The following is a 13,638-nucleotide window of genomic DNA, read 5'->3' as shown; positions in this document are numbered from 1 at the left end:
TGTTTATTAGGATAATACGTTAGCCCTGTTTACATTAAAACTGCGTTTTGTGTCAGTAAATATATATTAACAAGCTAAATGCAAGTTATTTGAACATGTGTTCATATATGAATGTGTGGGGTGTTAGTCGATAGCGCACTAGTTAGCTTGTTTGGTCTAAAGCTAGCATTACCTGCTTCGTACAAACTGTACCAGTTGTCAGATGTTGTGGTTTGTTAAAAAATTGTGCAAATGTAGCGTACTGGATATACTGTTTAATCTGCTAAATGCTTAAAAAAATAGTCAAAGCTTTCGGGAGCTGTTGTGATAATAACAAATGTCAGTTAACTGGTGTTGATGCCACAATAGACTCTGCCTTCTCTTGGTCGTCACAATAATTGTGCTTTCAGGTGTACTTAAGTACTAATCTATGTGTACTATTCTGAAGGCTGTTGAAAAGATCTATAATTTTAAAGTACTTTACAGAAGCAAGCAGGTGGTAAAAGTGAAGCTTGCTGTCATCAGGTGAGGCACCATCCTGCTGAGAGCCAAGAACGTCCTGGAGTGGGACATCGGCTACAATCACCTGCCAGGATGACTGACACTCGTCGACGAGTTAAAGTCTACACCCTCAATGAGGACAGACAGTGGGACGACCGTGGGACTGGCCATGTCTCTTCAGGCTATGTGGAACGGTTGAAAGGCACTTCTTTACTGGTGCGAGCTGAGAGCGATGGTGAGTAAGGAATGGAGAAAACACACGTCTCAAATGCTCATAAACACAGCAGAAAGGCTATTAAAAGTTGTTTTTAGTCTATTTTTTATTTGTTAGTGGATCTACGCAGGTTAAGTGTCTGAATTCCGTCTCATGCATCATCACCCTCTTTTTATTTCCCCCGAACAAACAGGTTGTTTGACCGAATCCACGTCTGACAAGTGTCTCCGCATGGTGCGTTCACTGAGCAACGGATATCGGCTGCAAAACAAAGCAGAACTCATCCTTATATAATCAATTGATTAAATAGTGTCAACATTTTTTCTGAAAACTGCTTTGTTTTGCTGCCGATTGCATAAAAATGACAAAAGCTGACTGAGTTGGGACAAGTGGCTGTTTGGGTCCGCTAATGTCCGGAGTTCAGTGAACGGGCCGCGCTCAGATTCTCGTCGGCCCTGAAATCTGTCAGTCTGTGTTCGGAGGTTTTAGGGAAATAAAGGGAGGAGGGTTGGTGCTTGAGACGGAATGAAGGCATTTGAGGAGCGCAGACCCACTAATAAAATATAAATTTAGACTAAAATAACAACTTTTGTGGAGTGTTCTTCTGCTGTTTTTGTTGTTAACCACAAAATTAAGGGACTTAATGCGGAGGAAGTCTCAGCATCTCAGTGTGGGAGAGGGAGACGCTTCGTGCTTCTTTAGTGATTCTTGTTATGTAAGCAAACTTTTTCTCATTATAACGAGTTCTTATCTTGTTTTTCTAAAAAAAAAAAACAAGTTCGTTTTCTTGTGATAACGAGTTATCTCATTTTCTAAAAAAGAAAAAAAAATATTTTCTCGTTATGAGTTATCTTGTTTCCTTGAACTGTTTTCTCCTTATAACTCGATATCTAAATTTCTTGAAAAAAATCAAACTTTGTTTTCTCATTGTAACGAGTTTTGTTTTCTCAAAAAACGAAGTTTGTTTTCTCGTTATAGTGAGTTATTTTGTTTTATGGAAAAAATGAAGTTCGTTTTTTGGTTATACAGTGTTATTATCTAATTTTCTCGAAAAAATGAAATTAGTTTTCTCGTTATAACAAGTTATCTGATTTTCTCCAAAAACAAAAAAAAGTTTGTTTTCTTGTTATAACGAGTTATTATCTGATTTTTTTTCAAAAAAAGCTAACTTTGTTTTCTCAGAACGAGTTATCTCGTTTTCTCAAAAAACAAACTTTTTTTTCTCCTCATAATGAGTTATTATCTAATCTTGGAAAAAATGAAGTTTGTTTTCTCGTTTTAACGAGTTATTATCTAGTTTTCTCGGAAAAAAGAAACAAAGTTCGTTTTCTTTTTATAACGAGTTATTATTTTATTTTCTCGAAAAAAGCAAACTGTTGTCTCGTTATAACGAGTTATTTCGTTTTATCGTAAAAGTTTGTTTTTTAGTTATATCGAGTTATATACCTCAATTCTTGAAAAACGAAGTTTGTCTCCTCATTTTAACAAGTTTTTATCTTTTCTCGTGAAAAAAAAGTTTTTTTTTTTAGTTCTAACGAGTTATTATCTGGTTTTCTCGGAAAGAAGAAATAAATTTTGTTTTCGCGTTATAACGAGTTATTTCGTTTTATCGAAAAAAGTTTGTTTTTTAGTTATACCGAGTTATATACCTCATTTTCTCGAAAAACGAAGTTTGTTTCCTCATTTTAGCAAGTTTTTATCTTGTTTTCTTGAAAAGAAAAAAAAAAGTTCGTTTTCTTGTTATAACGAGTTATTATCTGGTTTTCTCGTGGAAAAAAAACGAAGTTTGCTTTCTTGTGATAACGAGATATTATCTTGTTATCACAAGAAAACGATCAAGAAAAAAAAACTAGAGCCGGCTGTTTTCGACTTCTGTATATAAAGCAATATTAGGGCAAAAGTATTTCCCTGTCTTGTTTGATACTAGTGGAGTGTGAAGTATTTGAGACTTTTTTTCATGTAAATATGCGAACAGGTGTTAAATTCTGTTCTAATTGGCCTAAAATGGTCTTTAATTTAACCAGAAACATGATTTTTACACATTGTCGATGTAACTCATACAAGTTCTGTTTAACATTTCAGGTTCACTACTGTTGGAGTCAAAAATCAACCCAAACACAGCCTACCAGAAACAACAGGTCAGCACATGGAAGGCTGCTACGTATTTGAGCCGAATCTAGATTTATTTTTCATATATTTTGTCTTTTGCAGGATACATTGATTGTATGGTCAGAAGGTGAAAACTACGATTTAGCACTCAGTTTCCAGGAAAAGGCTGGATGTGATGAAATTTGGGAGAAAATATGCCAAGTAAGTGAAACTCCTTTTCACTCCTCAAACGTTTTTGCGTTCAGATTTCATCACTTCTGTTCTTGTGACAGGTGCAGGGAAAGGATCCATCAGTGGACATTACTCAAGATGTGGTGGACGAGTCTGAAGAGGAGCGCTTTGACGACATGTCGTCACCGGGACTGGAGCTGCCACCCTGTGAACTAAATCGCTTGGAGGACCTCGCCGAGCTGGTGGCCTCCTCCCTCCCGTCGCCGCTACGGCGCGAGAAACTTGCACTGGCCGTGGAGAATGAAGGGTATATCCGCAAGCTTCTGGAACTCTTTCGTATATGTGAGGATTTGGACAACAGAGAGGGACTGCACCACCTGTATGAAATAATTAAAGGCATCTTCCTGCTGAACCGCACTGCCCTCTTCGAGGTCATGTTCTCCGACGAGTGCATCATGGACGTTATCGGCTGTTTAGAGTTTGACCCGTCACTGCTGCAGCCACGGCGGCATCGGGAGTTCCTGACTAAGACGGCCCGTTTTAAGGAGGTGATTCCCATTTCGGATCCTGAACTGCGTCAGAAAATACACCAGACATATCGAGTGCAGTATATTCAGGATATGGTGCTGCCTACTCCCTCTGTTTTTGAGGAAAACATGCTGTCCACCCTGCACTCCTTCATCTTCTTCAATAAGGTGGAGATTGTGGGCATGCTTCAGGTGAGATACTTTTTATTTCCTTTAAAGTTGTGGATGTTTGATTTGGTTTATGCCGAGCATAGATTGTGAAAAATACAAGACAAAACAGACATTTGCAACATTATCAAACATGAATGTAAAATTTATGTTTGCCAAAAAACAAAATAAATACTAGTTGGAGCCTGGATGGATGGATGTGTTGAATCAGGAGTGTCGAACTCAATCGCACAAGAGGCAAAATCCAAAACACACCTTAAGTCACGGGTCGAACAGGATAAACATTTATTGAACACTCTAAAACTAAATTTTTAACATTTAAAAACCGTAACTTTTTAACATATTTATGAACTAGATATATAGCATTACCTGTGATAATGCTAGTGTGAATGCTGTAAGCTGAATCTGGCAGCTGAAGATGGTAGCTGAAGATGCTGAAATTGAAAGTTTAAAACGCTGAAGGTGATGGCCAGCTAAAATATTAGCCAAATGCCAAATTAGCCTTAGAAAATAAAAATAAAAAAAACTTAGGTGAGCCAGCTTGCATGTTGCTGAAAAAAATAGCTAGACTTCAAAATATCCTTAAAAACTGAAAAAAGCCTAAATTAATCAAAACAGCTAGCATGTAGCTGAAATATTAGCTCATCTCCATAATAGACAAACAAAAAAAACGCTGAAATACGTTGCGATAATGTTAGTGTGAATGCTTTTAGCTGAATTTGGCTGCTGAAGATGCTGAAATTGATAGCTAAAAACGCTGAAGCTGATAGCTGAAATCACTGAACCAGCTAAAATATTTACTAAATGCCAAAAAAGCATAAAAAAAGTTCATTAGCCATAACCGCTAGCATGTAGCTGAAAAAAATGCTAAACATCAAAATAGCCTGAAAATTTTAAAAAGCCTAAATTAGCCAAAACAGCTAGCGTGTAAATATTAGCCTAACTCTAAAACATCCCAAAAAAGCCTTAATTAGCCAAAACAACCAGCATGTAATTGATATATTAGCTTAACTCCATGATGGACTAAAAAACTGAAAAAAGATTAAATGAGCCAAAAGAGCTAACATGTTGCTGAAATATTAGCTAAAATTAGCCTAAAAATCTTAAATCTTAGTAAATGTCAAAATAGTCCAAAAAGCTAGCAGAATGACAATTTTTTAAACTTTAAAACCGTAACTTTTTAACATAATTATGAATAATAAAAAGGCAGGAATATTATTCCAGAATAAATCAACTTAAACCTTAAATAACTTTCATTAAAAACATATTTTGTCAAAATTATACAAGTTAGAAATTGGGCCATAAATTACACTAAAATAAAATGATCTGGAGGGCCGGATTCGGCCCTCGGGCCTTGAAATGGTTGTTGTATATTTATATTTTGATCTTGTCGGACCGTTTAAGATGGAAATGGGCGAGGCTCTTTTGTCATTTATGGTCATGTGACCTTTGTGTTTTGTACCATGTCAACTCAGCAGTGTTTGTGTTGCTGACCGTCGCCATAGAGATGGAGAAGTGTTGTGTAAATCAGTTGTGATGTCCAGGAGCAAAAGTGAAACTCAAACACTGCTGGTTGTGGTACTTTGTGCTGGATATTTTCACACTTTTTATACTACAAAAACTATGTGAACATGATCTGAGTTTTCTTTCATGGAAGGAGTTAATTCACTGGCATTTTAGTAAAAAGCGTTAACTTGTCATTAGTTTTAAGGCTCATTCAAGGAATTTAATTACAGTTTTTGGTTAAACTATAATTCTAAGCTTCTGTTACTGTAAACATGAAACAGAGCTCACTATCAGTGAAAATGTCATTTGTGTTGTGCTTCTGGTTTATTGGATGCTACAATCTGCTTCTCGTTTGGTGTCAGGACGATGAAAAATTCCTGACGGACCTCTTTGCACAGCTAACAGACGAGTCCACAGACGACGACAAAAGACACGAACTGGTACCGTTCTCTAATAGTCTGATGGATTTTATTTCAAATTTGACTCTTCTCCACATTCGTTGACTTTGTTTTATGGAGTTCCTTTATGTGTCTCATCAGGTGAGCTTCCTAAAGGAGTTCTGCGCATTCTCACAAACGTTACAACCTCAAAACAGAGACGCCTTCTTCAAGACATTGTCAAACATGGGCATTTTACCTGCACTGGAGGTCATCCTGGTGAGTGGATTAGGGTCAATCATGAAAATACTAAAGAATTTGGTGATATTTTTGCTCTACATTAGTACTGTAGTAACCGTCACGTTTTATGTACTGGAAGTAATTAAGCTTCTCATATGAACCACGGTTTATGATGTTTTTTCCCTTCAGTACGTTTGTACATTTTGTACCATAATAAAACAAAGCAAACACTTTTTTTTGCGTTATCTATAAAAAATGGTACAAACAAGATTTTCTTTTTTCTTTTGGTCCAGACTGGTTTCATTAATTTCCACATTGTTGTTCCAGAACCTTTTCGTACATTTGTTGTGACTCTACTTGCTTGTTTTATATTAGTGTTCACCTCATAAAGAGAGTCTATGGTCATAGTACAATTGCCCACAATAGTCTTTATTGTTCAAGCTGTCCAAAAATGATCTAAATTAGCTTTCATTCTAAAATATTTTTCTTGTACAGTCAAGGGATGAATATATTTGGCAAAACTTTTCTACTTTTATTTTCACCAACAAAGCTGTCTAACAATTACTAGGGGTGGGGATCAATTATTTCCAGAATAGATTCGATTCACAAAAGCCCAGATCAATTCGATTATGATTTTTTTTTTTTTTATTCTTCGGCTCAATTCAACTTTTAGTTTACACATTCTTTTAGAAATATATTAATAATCTACTCTATGTATTGAATATATTCATATTAATCTGATACTGTAAAATGTAATATCATACAGTGTTACATAGATTCTCTAAAGGAGAAATGTTCAGATCTTTAACATTGTTCTGCCTCTCCTGGAGGACGTTTCAGTTTGGCCACTAGGTGGCGATAGCATTACACTTATTTCAAGAAGAAGAAGAAAGTATGAGGAAAAAATGATGTTTTAGAGCACAAATAGTTACTATAAAAATATTTTTTATTAAAAGTCAGCTATGTATGTGTAGGTCGACTGTTAGCATTAGCTGTCCTATGGCGAATTCCATTAAACGTTAGCATCAAGCTAGCGGACTTTAGCTTTCTGTGCTAAATCAATTTATATTTTTATGAATCGATTATTTTTCTGTTAAACTTAAATCAATTAATCGATTTTATCAATCCAGCCCTAACATTTATACAATAAAAATCATCTTTTATTTCGTAATTTATGTTTTGGGAGATCAATAAAAAATGTCTTTGATGCTGAATAGGGCATGGATGATGTTCAAGTTCGCGGGGCAGCCACAGATATCTTCTCTTATCTGGTGGAGTATAACCCCTCCATGGTACGAGAGTTTGTCATGCAGGAATCTCAGCAAAACGATGATGTGAGTAAACGGCAAATGATAAAATTAAAGAAAAGTGAATGTATTGGTTCCTCAGATTGATACCATTTGTTTTTTTTTTTAGGACATTCTATTAATCAACTTGATCATAGAGCACATGATCTGTGACACAGACCCAGAACTCGGGGGTGCAGTTCAGCTTATGGGGTTGCTACGGACTCTGCTGGATCCAGAGAACATGCTGGCAACCGCTAATGTGAGTCTGCTCCTACACTTTTAATCGCTTTTGACAGACAATTTCCCGATAGCGGTTAGATTTTCCTGCTAATCAAGTTTCTCTGCCTGGGAAGAAACAATATCAGGGCCCCCAGTTTAACAGGTTGGGCCAGAGATCTGTACCTTTTTTAATAAACCGTTCAGTGTGGGAACATTCTGTTCTGTGTATTAAAAAAAAATAGGCGTGCATCTAATTCAAAGTTTTTAATGTTTCTTTGCAGAAAACTGAAAAGACAGAGTTCTTGAGTTTTTTCTACAAACATTGTATGCATGTCCTTTCCGCTCCACTACTAGCCAACACCACAGAAGAAAAACCTAGTAAAGGTATTCCAGTTCAAGATGTCTTTAAGTTCAAACGGTTTATGAAATGTTCTTTTTAATAACTCCTTTTTTCCTTTGTAGATGATTTTCAAACGTCGCAGTTATTGGCGTTGATTTTGGAGCTGTTAACTTTTTGTGTTGAGCACCACACGTATCACATAAAGAACTACATCATCAACAAAGATATTCTCAGGAGGGTACTAGTGCTCACCGCCTCCCAGCATGCCTTCCTGGCACTTTGTGAGTCCTGCGTCCTCAAACTCTACTTTGATGATCATTCTACATCAGGGGTCCCCAAACTTTTTCATGTGGCAGCCAAAAAGTGGAACACTTGCAGCCGAAGTGTAAAAATGTATCGTTTTCCAGAAATCCACACATGGCCAACTCTTAAATAATTAATTTCTGTAATCTTCATAGAAAAAGACACCAAAACATTTTAAAAACTTGATATATAGCATTACCAGCGATATTTCTAGTGTGAATGGTGTACGCTGAATGTGGCGGCTGAAGATGCTAGTGCTAATAGCTGAAGGTGCTGAAATTGATGACTGAAAATGCTGAAGCTGATGGCTAGCTAAAATCTTAGCGAATTTCCAAGTTAGCCTAAAAAACGGATACAATTCTATGTTGCTGAAGTATTAGCAAAAGAAAGACAAAATTAGCTTAAAAAAAAAAGCTAGCATGTTGCTGAAATATAAGCTAAATGCCAAATTAGAATAAAAAACTGGTAAAATCTGTAATTCAGCCTAAACAGCTAGCTAGCATAAACCTGAGATATTAGCTAAGCTCCAAATTAGCCTAAAAAAATGAAGAAAATCCTAAATTAGCCCAAACAGCTAGGATGTAGCTGAAATTTTAGCTAAACTCCAAAATAGCCTAAAAGATGGTAAAAAGACAAAATTAGCTAAAATAGCTAGCATGTAGCTGAAACATTCGCTAAATGCCCAATTAGCCTAAAAAACTGATTAAATGTCTAATTTAGCCAAAACAGCTAGCATAAAGTAAAAAAAATATAAGCTAAGCTCCAATTTAATCTAAAAAAACTGAAAAAAATCACAATTTAGCCAAAATAGCTAGCCTGTCGCTGAAATATTTGCTAAATGCCAAATTAGCAAAAAAAAGCTTGAAAAAATTCTAAATTAGCCAAGACATCTAGCATGTAGCTGAAATATTACCCAAAATTTCAAAATAGCCTAAAAAATGGAAAAAAAATACAGAATTAGCTAAAACAACTAGCATGTAGCTGAAACATTCGCTAAATGCCAAATTAGCGTAAAAAACTGATTAAATGTGTAATTTAGCCAAAACAACTAGCATAAAGTTAAAAAAAATATAAGCTAAGCTCCAAATTAGTCTAAAAAACTGAAAAAAATCATAAATTAGCCAAAATAGCTAGCATGTAGCTGAAATATTACCTAAACTCCAAAATAGCCTAAAAATTTTTTAAAAAAATACAGAATTAGCTAAAAGGCTAGCATTTAGCTGAAATTTTCGCTAAATGCCAAATTAGCCTATAAATCCTTTGGAACTACCAAAGGATTTGAAAAATCTCCCATAAAAAGAGCTGAATACTTTAATAGCTGAATGAGCTCAAGAGTAGAAAAATAATAATAAAGAACAAGTGAATCACTATTAAATAAATATTCTATCTTCTCCCGTCATAGTTTAGACTGCAGAACGGTGGAATAAAAAGTCACGTTTGATTGGCGTTTCTGTGTGTTGGAGGCGGGCCAAAAGTGGAGGCGGGCCGTAGTCCGGGGACCCCTGATCTACACCATCAGTTCCTTGACCTAAAGGCTATTTCTCCATTCGCAGGTGCCCTACGCTTCATGCGAAGGATCATTGGTCTGAAGGACGAATTCTACAATCGTTACATCATGAGAAACTTTCTCTTTGAGCCGGTCGTCAAAGCGTTCCTGAAAAACGGCTCGCGCTACAACCTGATGAACTCCGCCATCATTGAGATGTTTGAATACGTCCGCGTGGTGAGCGTTCTGAAGCAAAATGCTTAGAATGAAAATCTGCTAAAGTGGTTAAATAGAGGGGAATAGTAAAATATATCCCAATGGACTCAAAGAAAAACGTTCTTTTAGTGACGTTTATGTTACTGCTGAACTTAACACAAATAAGAAGTTTAAATTGATAAACACCATCTCTAAGAATTGTGGTTCGTGAATCAAATCCACGATCCACAGCCCTATTAGTTATGGTTGATAATAATTTTGTTTTCAATTTTTCCGCACAATTCCAGTGACTAAATTGTTTTCTTAAATGTGTTCTAGTTTTTTGCTTTGATCTACGTCCTGTCTTGTCCTTGTAGCGTATCGAGCTGCTTTTCTTCATTTCCTGCTCTTTTCCTCCTAGGAGGATGTGAAATCTCTCACAGCTCATATAGTTGAAAACTACTGGAAGGCTTTAGAAGATGTGGACTACGTCCAGACCTTCAAAGGCCTCAAGCTGCGGTATGAGCAGCAGCGAGAGCGGCAGGACAACCCCAAGCTGGACAGGTGAGAGGACTAAACCAGAGCTAATATTACAGTTACAGAAACATTATACAGTTAAAACGGGTGTTTTAATAAGATTTTTGTGACTTTGAAACTAGAATGTTGCTTTCCTGATATATTTTTTTATTTTTCCTTATATATGCCGTCAATAAAACCACCAACCGTTTGTGGATTTACAAAAATAATAAAATCTAAACGCGGTTTGCTTTTCGTCGCCCCCCCAGCATGCGTTCTATCCTACGGAACCACCGCTTTCGGCGCGATGCGCGAACACTAGAAGACGAAGAGGAGATGTGGTTCAACACAGACGAGGACGACCTCGAAGACGGCGAGGCGGTGGTTCCACCGTCTGACAAGATGAAGAGCGAGGAAGACCTCATGGAACCAATAAGCAAGTTCATGGAGAGAAAGAAATGTTAGTATGAGAAGTGAAGAGAAAATAAGTGACCTTTTATGAAGTACTGTTGTATTTGTGGAGGATTTTCTTTATACAAATTAGAGATCATTTATGGAGCATTTCTTTAATATTCTAAAGTGTATCTTTTACAATTATTTTTTTTATTTTTTTCCCATTTCTTGTTGCATTCTTTGGTGACTACAATGTTGTTTTTTCGCTTCTCACATCAGTGAAAGACTCAGACGAAAAGGAAGTTTTGGGAAAATCAACTTTGACAGGAAGACAGAGTCCAAGCTTCAAGCTTTCCTTCTCTGGATCCACTAAAACCAGTATATCCAGCCCTCCTTCGTCTGCCTCCTTGAACCCTGGATCTCCAGGATCACCAGGATCTCCAGGTTCAGGCTCGCGGGGTTCACCCCCCACCACCACTGTAACCACAAAGGTACCTGTCCCTGTTTTTAAGGGACGCAGCGACACAGTTTATTTGTTTAGATTCGTTCATCGAGGTCACAGGTTGATAAGAAGATAACTTTTTATTTTGCTTTTTTTTTTACAATTTTGTTGAGAGACAAAATAAACCAAAACATTCAGAGAAATTCTAAAACATGACTCTTAACATAGACTATAAACATTTAACAGAACATTTGTCTTGTAAACATTAACATTTTATGTTCGTACTTATAAAACATTATAAAAAAATAATGATAAAGTAGTTTTTTTTTAGTAGGGGTTTAGAAAACTTTGTCTAATGAGGGTCACACATAGAAAAATTTAAAAATAAATAATTTCTACAATCTTTATAGAGAAAAAAATAATACATTTTAAAAGCTAGATATATAGCATTACCGACAGTGATGCTAAAGTAGTGCTGATAGCTGAAGATACTGAAATTGATAGCTAAAAATGCTGAAGCTGATAGCCAGATAAAATATTAGCGAAATGCCAAATTAGCCTTAAAACTGAAAAAAAAATTTAATTAGCTAGCATGTTACTGAAATATTAGCTAAATAACAAATTACCCAAAATAACTGGTAAAATGTCTAATTTAGCCAAAAACAGCTAACATGTAGCTGAAATATTAGCTAATCTTCAAAATGGAGTAAAAAGTGAAAAAAATGCCAAAATTAGCCAGAATAGCTAGCATGTAACTGAAATATTAGCTAATGAACACATTAGCCGAAAAAACTGGTAAAATGTCTAATTTACGGTTAACGGTTAACATGTAGCTGAAATATTAGCTTAATACCAAAATAGCCTAGAACTGCCAACACAGTCACTAAAGCTAGCATAAAAAGAGCTGAATGTTTTAATAGTTGAAAGAGCTGAAGAGCTTTGGGCGTCCAAAAAAACGCACGGATGAAAAATAATAATAAAGACATAAAGACAAAGTGAATCACTATCAAACCAATAAATATTCTATCCTCTCCTGTCAAAGTCCCCTTCTATGTGGGTCTTGATTGGTGTTTCTGATCGTGTGTAGGGAGGCGGGCCTGATCCGGCCCGCGGGCCGTAGTTCATGTGGAGGATGAACTGATCAGTTCCAGTTTATACCGACTTATCGTTGCATCTCTTCTGTTTCCAGTCAATATGAAAGACTATTTTAATACGGTTCCATAAACCGGTCTGCTCTGGATCTTTTCTGTTTTGAACAAAAATGAAATATTTTCTTAAGTAGTTTGAATATTTCACACCTTTGATTCTAGATATCACATTAATTATTTTTGTTTCCAGTCGTCGTCACAGTTGATGTTATTCTGTACTAAAAATCAAAGCAAAAAACAGTGAAACAGAATTACAAACATGTCATTTTTTAATGTATTTTCTTATTTTTCACAACTCATACATAACAAAACAAAAACGTATCAAACAAATAGACACATAAATATACTCATAGAGTTTTTTAAAGACAGAAGGAAAAAAAAGCATCATATCGTAAAATTAAATAATCAAATCTATAGAGATATTGTTTCATTTTCAGCTACATCTTTATAAATATATGTACGTTTGAATATATATTAAAATAATAAACAATCTCTAATTTAGACATTTAAATTTTCTTTTACTCTATTCCATTAATCCTTAAATACGTCATTTTTGTCCATCAAATATACTTGTTTTACTTTGTTTTTCCACTTATTTATTGTTGGTGGTTTGATATTTTTCCAATCATCATTTTTCTAGGATTACTTAAAGTATTTAAATGAGCTATTTTTGTTGGGCAACTTTAAAAAGTGTTTTTTAAAATATTTTTTCTATTTCCTCTTTAATATAAATCCATTCGTTTCTTTTTGATAGAATTTTGTGTTTTTGATTGTGAAACTCTTCTAATCGGCGGTTTATTCCTTTTCTCGACCTCAGCAAGGTTTAGTCGGGCTGGTGGACTATCCTGTCGACGATGAGGAGGAGGAGGAAGAGGAGGAGGAGGAGGACGGGGAGAGTAAGGAGGACACGGTGCCACCCACGAAGAAGTCCAAACTGAGCTCGTAAAGGTTCAGCGGTCCAGTTTGTGCACAGCTCAGACGGAATATTCACAGGAATGATCAAACTCGTAAACAGACTGAATGAATACACGTCGCCCGTCGTGGTCGGCGGGCGACCCCGACGAGGAGAGGACTGGTAACGGATACGAAGCCTCCTCAGACTTCATACAAGTGCCAATCGGAAGAGCAGGAGTGGGAACGCCGTCTGGGAGGTGGAGCGAACCGATCGACCGCTTAGAGGGACGATCTCCCGGAATATTTCAAAACAACTGGAGGAAAAGACGCTAATAACACACGTGTACACACTTGTACAAAACCCATAGAGCCGACGCGCTCGGACCATGATCCACTGCCCCCTCCCCCCGCCCCTCCACTCAGGGAAGGACATCACTTCGGCCCGAACGGGTCGGCCAATTCAGACCCAGAACCACCATGATCTCCACCTCCAAATCCACTTTCTCTCTGTTCCTTTCTTTTATCCGTGCGCTTGTCCCCCCCTCTATATCTGTTGCTTTACTTTAAGTTAGTATATAGGACCAGACGGAGGCGGTCGTCCTCGTTTTAACGTGTTGTCCA

The 13,638-nt window shown here is 36.5% G+C and overlaps 1 protein-coding gene across 1 annotated transcript in view; it reads left to right on the top strand.

The window, feature by feature from the left end:
- The window catches only part of smek1 (SMEK homolog 1, suppressor of mek1 (Dictyostelium)), a 13,949-nt gene extending 317 nt beyond the window's left edge, over nt 1–13,632 (top strand). Inside the window, exons 2-16 of the mRNA XM_024291373.1 lie at nt 505–715; nt 2,777–2,832; nt 2,906–3,004; nt 3,076–3,693; nt 5,538–5,615; nt 5,715–5,831; nt 7,010–7,126; nt 7,209–7,340; nt 7,582–7,684; nt 7,763–7,921; nt 9,497–9,666; nt 10,046–10,188; nt 10,410–10,600; nt 10,813–11,024; nt 12,941–13,632. Coding sequence (XP_024147141.1) covers nt 574–715; nt 2,777–2,832; nt 2,906–3,004; nt 3,076–3,693; nt 5,538–5,615; nt 5,715–5,831; nt 7,010–7,126; nt 7,209–7,340; nt 7,582–7,684; nt 7,763–7,921; nt 9,497–9,666; nt 10,046–10,188; nt 10,410–10,600; nt 10,813–11,024; nt 12,941–13,069 — 2,466 coding nt within the window. The 5' untranslated portion in view covers nt 505–573 and the 3' untranslated portion in view covers nt 13,070–13,632. The remainder of the gene's footprint in view (nt 1–504; nt 716–2,776; nt 2,833–2,905; nt 3,005–3,075; nt 3,694–5,537; nt 5,616–5,714; nt 5,832–7,009; nt 7,127–7,208; nt 7,341–7,581; nt 7,685–7,762; nt 7,922–9,496; nt 9,667–10,045; nt 10,189–10,409; nt 10,601–10,812; nt 11,025–12,940) is intronic.
- Nucleotides 13,633–13,638: the final 6 nt, after the last annotated feature.

Source organism: Oryzias melastigma, linkage group LG24 (genome assembly GCF_002922805.2).
Source record: "Oryzias melastigma strain HK-1 linkage group LG24, ASM292280v2, whole genome shotgun sequence".
Classification (NCBI taxonomy): Eukaryota; Metazoa; Chordata; class Actinopteri; order Beloniformes; family Adrianichthyidae; genus Oryzias; species Oryzias melastigma.
This window is presented reverse-complemented; position numbering and strand designations above follow the sequence as displayed.